Here is a 6,877-nt window from a genome sequence, read left to right as displayed (position 1 = left end):
CCCGACTCCTTTGGCAGCTCCTCGCTTTATGGCATTCCTTTCTTAATGTGTCGATCTCATCACTCCACCAGTGAACAGGCTTTCTATGGGTGTAATTTTTCTTCCTACTCATAGAAGCGTCGCATGCTTTACTAACGTGCCATTAGACTCACATGTGCATCTCCGTCGATCTATATCTTCTTGAAATGTTAGATTATCATCTAACGAGAGCTTGAATAGTTCGATGTCAAGGGTTTCTATTTTCCATCCTTTCCTCTCTCCTGTCTTAGGATTGTCGATAATGGAGCCCCGGTCTTTCTTCTCGAAAGTCTCCACGCCTATTTGTACAGATGCTAATCCACTCCATCGCCCAAGCATTAAATGCGCCCGCGACCACGTTCCTCGTAGTTGATAAAACTTCTGTGACCAGTTCGTCCAGAATTTTATCGAAGTCACTCTGCGATATTCTTGGTGGTATGTAGCAACTGTAGAAGTTAATCCCAAAAATTTTCGCTCGAGTGTAGAAGATTTCCCCAATAGCGGTTTATCTTGAATCACTTTCTCTCCACATGCCTATATGGCAGCAATTTTCGTTTCGACAGATATCCATGTTGCGTCGCTTATATTTTTATACTGTTCACCGAATATAGCTACATCGACCTTTTCCTCATAAGCCCTCTGCTTAAGAAGTTCTTGTGCAGGTTCACAGTGATTAAGGTTGAGTGTCATGACTCTAATTTTTTGCTGTTTCTACATGCTTTTTGGTAGAGCGGACACTTTTTTATTAGCAATTTGGTGGTCGGTATTTTCCCTGCCCTGCCCTGTTTCTTGCATGCACTACACGAGGGTTCTTATCGCACGACTTCGCAAAGTGTCCAGTTTCTCCACACTTGGCACAGCACTGGCTCCTATCATCTGGATTTTTGCAAGTTTTCGCCAGATGACCGTGCTTAAGACATCTGAACCACCTTCTGAGATCTGATTTGTGATGCTTTTGTATGCGTCTTCAACCATTCTTGCCTCCAACGCGGGTAGGCTTGCCACTGCAGTTTGGGTTCCTTAGAACGCTGATCTGATACTCTTGATCGAGTTTTCTTCAAAACTACTCAACTTATTTATTTAGTCGTGATTTCGTCAAGGTCACGTATTTCCAGCATGACCTCATGAGTTAAAGCTTTAATCTGCGCATTTTCTCCCAGTACTTTGCTTAGTTCGGTCGTGAAGTTGCCTGTGTTCTTCATCTGTGCGTCTTTCAACTCTAGCATGATTTGTTCTAAGGCCGTCTTTCTGATTTTTGTTACATTTTGACCTAGTTTCTGCAGGGTATCACTTTTACTAACAGCACTTAGGATGTCGCTATCTGACATGTCACCTGTTTTTTCAATGACTATTGCATCAGGTCGAGGTTTCGGCTTATGTGCTGCCTTCTTTTGTTGCTTACGTTTGACTGCGATCCAAGCATCCCACGTGCGTTTTCATACATTCATTTGAGCATGTGCAGTTACATAATATTAATATGATAGAAGATGTATGTATATATGTTGTTGTGATAAATTTAATTTCTTTAGTAAGAAATATAATTCAAAAATGGTTATTAGTAAAGTATATTATGTAAAAATCATATAAAAGTATTAAATATGCAAACCAAATTTACTATAAATATCACTATTCATGCATTCATACAAAATGATATGAGTATATAATATATATATACATAATTATTTTTACATGTCAATATGGAATTGCTGAGGGCAAAACGCAAAAGCATATGTATATATTTGCATACATTGCACATACAAGTATATACCAGTGATTTCTTGGTTGAAAGCAAAAATTGAAACATGAGTATGGAAAGCCGACGGCAACACGAAATTCTTTACATTCGTTAGTATCATCATGGGCATGATACACATATTTATTTCCATTCATATTCTATGGTTGGGTATGTGAGAAATCTGTATTTGTATACATTTTTCGCTGTTAAAAATGGAATATCAAAGATTTATTTTTCTTCAATATTCCCTGATTGGGCATAGATGCTATCGTCAGAGAATGCAAATACATACATATATTTATTTATCTTCGCATTCCCTGAGTATGTGAGAAAACTGTAAACTATGTTAACATTTCACAGCTAGAATTACATGGTTGTGAGGTGAATTCCGTGATTCAAGTTTTACAAATGTTCGATATGAAAGCTGCTTTCATTCTCTGATCAAACCAGGTATCGCTTGACCTTGCCAACGCAGATTGGTTGCGACAAGCCCCTTTCCGACATCGGAAGACTCCAACAGTGCTTATGTTATTTAATGTTAGCGTCATTGGCACTTTATGTGTACGACACATTTTTGTTTTTAGGATTAATTTTTCTTCTTCTGTAAAGGAACTATATTTTTCCCTACTACCGAATGTTTGGATTTACGATTTAATGACATTTGTTCGCCTTACCACACCTCGGCTGGTTGACGATTCGATACAATCTATTTAAATGCCTTAAGTTATATTTTTATCAATTTTAAACTTATATTAACTGATTATTTGCACTCATTTTCTTAATATATTTGAATTTTTAAATAACGCGTAATTGAAATGAAATTAATATGAAAATATTTACAAAGCTGGGAAAAAAAGAAACGGTACCTTGTTTAGTTGTAACAATACCCCTTATAGAAAATGTGGTTTAAAAAGGGGAAACCAGGAATTGATCAAAGTGAAGATAATAACAAAACGGACAAAAAAGAAATGGTACCCTGTTTAGTTGCAACAATATCCGTTATAGAAAAACTGGTTTAAAGAGGATGAAATAGCCTATTTAACATAACTTTTAGATTTCCTTTGTGTATTGGCAGCCTTCGAAGGCGCTTCAAAAAAATAATTTGTGTAAAAAATAAAATGATTATTTTAGAAACAATGTAATAAAGTGTATAAGAGGTCAATAATATGAAAGAAAAATTTACTATAAATCGAGAAATTGCAAAATAAAATACAACAAATTTTCAACTTTAAATGCAAATATCTCAAAAACTGTAAGTTTGCGGCGGCTTTAATTCTATATATTTTTAATCTGGTGCATCAACTCTATCCCACCATACCATTTTTAACCCTGTAATCGTGTGATGGTATACTAAAGCCGTTCCATTTTTTTTGTTATCAAAAGTTGTAATTTGATTTGCACGAGCGGTTTCAAAGTGGTTGTGAGGACATAAATGACGATCAACATCATCAAAATCCGTGATCACCGGAAATTCCAACGAAACTGTGTGTGAATTCATCAAAAATCAGCCAAAGTGATCATTGAAATTCGTGGAAATGAAATTGAATATCTCTCTATTGAATATCGATTTATCGCATTTTGACCGAACATGTGGGTGACTGACGACCAAAAATTGCTCAGAATCGTCTCATCGATCGACGCTTGTGACCGATTATTTCACCAAAAATCACATTTTAACCATTATCTACTCCCCGTATTCACCTGCGCCTTCTTATGCGTTATGCAGACGTAAAGGACATTCAAAAGGCTTGCACCCGCTAAAACACTCGTACGAAATGCTTTTTGACCGTGCAAAAAGCTGTATTGAAGTGGAAGGAGACTATTTTGAATAAAATAAATTGATTTTGCCGAAAAAATCATTTGTTTTGGTTTTTTCAAGTCCTGTTTATTTTGGAACAGAACTTGTACACTTATTAAGCTAAATCAATCGAAACTCGCTCAGGACAATTTGTTTGTTTATTGGCAGTATGAAACCGGATTATAACGCAGTTCACTTCACATATAACGGCTAAGTTGAAAACGAAAAGTTCAATAAATGAAAGTATCAGAAATATTTAATTGTGTACCTGGCCAAAAATGAACTTTGTAGGAGCCGGTATCAAAATTGGACAATAGTGTTACTTCCCACCTTTAAACAAAACGACGTGGGCCAAGTTTTGAGAATCTTTCAAGAACTTCTTCTACAGTGATTTCAATGTCATGATGCGTGTGCAGCAACGCCAGTCCAATCAATCTATTTTGAAGATTGTTCGTCTTTAGCAATGTTTTATGCGGCGCATTGTCGAATAAGAGCGTTCAGAGCTCGCATTCGCCACAGGAAGTGTGCAGAATATGGGTTATCTTTTGACCTTTACTTCTGCCCCCAAATGGCACTGTCAGTGATCAAGTTCACATTTGAGCTTCAATCGGAAGTTTTCAAGTTACTTTCAAGTTTTCTCTTCATTTCAATAATTTATCTCAGAGTCTTTGGGATAAAAGGAAATCAGCTCTAAGCGCTGAGGTCCACATGTTCTGTGGTGGAGGACTTGAAAAAGACTCGAATTTGACTATATTTGGACGGCATACCTTAGATGCACTGTTTTCTCAAGGTTTCGTTCCTATCATTCTTAAAAAAGATAAAATATAAATGTATAATAATAATATTATAAACCGAATTTACTTAAGTTAGTTTATTATTTCATGAGATATAGAACTTATGCTAAAGGTGGGTGATACCACGCCCCTTGTCCAATTTTGATACAGAATTTGAAGCATTTTTCTACCATCTGGGATGTAAATGCTTCTGACGCAACTATAATCTGCAACATCGCAGTTATATGTGGAACTGGTGGTTATCATCGGATCCGTTTGTACGGTACATAGTTTAGTTGAAATAGCCTTGTAATTTGTGAAATATGCCCTTTAAACCTATTAGAGCATGGGGGGTCGTCTACTTTTTAAAAATATTTAGCTCAAAAACTCCCCCTTCCATTCCGATACCTTGTACCAAATAACTGTTTTGTACCTTCATTAAGAGCTTAGTTATAGCCGCTTATAAAATTTCGCTTAACGGTATTTTAGGGATCAAACTCCTTTATCAATATATGTAAATTTGTACTTAAACTATCTTGGGCCGACGAATGGACAGAGTCACTCGGAATATACATATATATTTATAATACATATATGTATAGTGGAGAATCGCAATAACTATTATACAAATAAACCATTAAAAAGGAATTTTTTTGTTTTCCTTCGGATATAAACGTGCAAAAATTGTTAATTGTTAGAGAAATTAATTTCATTATCATAATAATGATAATTTCAGAATCTTTTTTTATTTAAATACTACTACAACACTGGATATATCGCTATCATATTCATATACTTAATAGTCACATGACACATAGATGAGGCTACTGCAATTAAATCGATATGATTATTAGTTAGCTCTAAGACTCAAAAGGCGCTTGCATAAATTTGACAGCTGTTGAATTGTTAGTTTGTGAATTATATAGTTTTGAGAGATTTAGTAAATATTTGTTATTGTGACAAAATGGATAAAAAGGATATATAATAAAATATTTCTTTTTGAAGAGAGTAATAGTAGGTTTGCTTACACTGTCCAAGGGTAATCAACCATCATGGATGGTTTAGACGTGGTGAAATGAGCACCGCAAATGGTGAACGCAGTAGACGCCCAAAGAGATTGTTACTGATGAAAACATCAAAAAAATCACAAAATAATTTTGGATTGGCCCTAAAAAAAATTAACTGAAGGTATGCATGATAACATTCGCGAATATTTGGGTATGACAAAGCTCTGTGTAAAGTGGTTACCGCGTAAGCTCATTTTTGACCAAAAACAACGAAGTTTGAGTTGATTCGAAACGTGTAAAGTTATTCAAGCGTAATAAATCCGAGTTTTTGCGTTGATATGTGGCAATGGATGAAACGTGGTTCTATCATTTCACTACAAAGTCCAATCGACAGTCATCCGAGTAGACTGCACATGATGAATGCAACAGCCGGTTGGCAGAGTAATGGCGTCTATATTTTAGAATGCGCACGGGATAATTTTTATGTATATTGAATAAAAGAACCAATTTGGCCAAAAAAAATCTATTTTAATATAGTAGTCTGGGGACTTTTCAGTTGACCTATTAACTGGCTTTTATGTAGTCAAATATATTTCACAAATTAATAAAAGTGTTTACGTTTTATTTACAATTTACATGCTGTTCTATTCTTCTTCTTCTCAACTCAAAAAAAAAAATTTACAGGAGGACCATAAGCGTAATCTAGTATTCTAACATTCTTAAATTTACACATAAATCAGAAAAATCTATTTTTTATCTGCAAATTCAATCATGTCAGTTTATTAATTGTATATTCCTTATAGCTACCACCTATTTTGGGAATTTGGGGAGAAATGGGTCTCGATGAAGCTACATTTTCATGTACTATTTTAAAAAAAGATGGAAAGTCGATAAAAAAAACTCTGTTTTTGATTGGATTTCTTCTGCCATGCATTGTTATAATAGTTTCGTACTCATGCATTTATCTAACAGTTTTGCGACAAAAGAGAAAAATGGAAACTCATCGCAATTATAAAGTTGCATCGAATGAATCAGTATTTACATCTAGAAAACACAAAGAGGATAACAGGTTAACCGTAATGATGGTTTCTATTTTCGGCTGCTTTCTTGGTTGTTTTTTGCCATTAATGCTGGCAAATGTAGTGGACGACGAAAGAGAAACAAGTTATCCTTGGTTTCACATAATGGCATCAATATTGGCTTGGGCGTCCAGCGTGATTAATCCGGTTATATACGCAGCAAGCAATAGGAGTTACAGGTAATTTAATACACTGTTTTTTTAAATAAAAAATTTGAGTTATATTTCTTAAAAAAATATTAATGAAATGAAAAGGCCTAATTTTCGTCGAATCATTGTAATTTTTATACTCTCGCAACAAAGTTGCTAAAGAAAGTATTATAGTTTTGTTCACATAACGGTTGTTTGTAAGTCCTAAAACTAAAAGAGTAGATATAGGGCTATATATACCAAAGTGATCAGGGTGACGAGTAGAGTTGAAATCCGGATGTCTGTCTGTCCGTCCGTCCGTGCAAGCTGTAACTGGAG

At 35.0% G+C, this 6,877-nt stretch overlaps 1 protein-coding gene across 2 annotated transcripts in view; it reads left to right on the top strand.

Annotated features, from left to right (window-relative positions):
• The window catches only part of LOC108973171 (protein trapped in endoderm-1), an 80,489-nt gene that overhangs the window by 71,520 nt on the left and 2,092 nt on the right, over positions 1–6,877 (top strand). For both annotated transcript variants that reach the window (XM_018940237.1, XM_018940238.1), the window contains one exon: positions 6,135–6,589. In XM_018940237.1, the coding sequence (XP_018795782.1) occupies positions 6,135–6,589 (455 nt within the window). The remainder of the gene's footprint in view (positions 1–6,134; positions 6,590–6,877) is intronic.

Source organism: Bactrocera latifrons, unplaced genomic scaffold, assembly GCF_001853355.1.
Source record: "Bactrocera latifrons isolate USDA-ARS-PBARC rearing strain unplaced genomic scaffold, ASM185335v1 scaffold_464, whole genome shotgun sequence".
In the NCBI taxonomy this organism is placed as follows: Eukaryota; Metazoa; Arthropoda; class Insecta; order Diptera; family Tephritidae; genus Bactrocera; species Bactrocera latifrons.
Note: the sequence above shows the minus strand (reverse complement) of the source record. Positions and strands in the feature narration are given on the sequence as shown.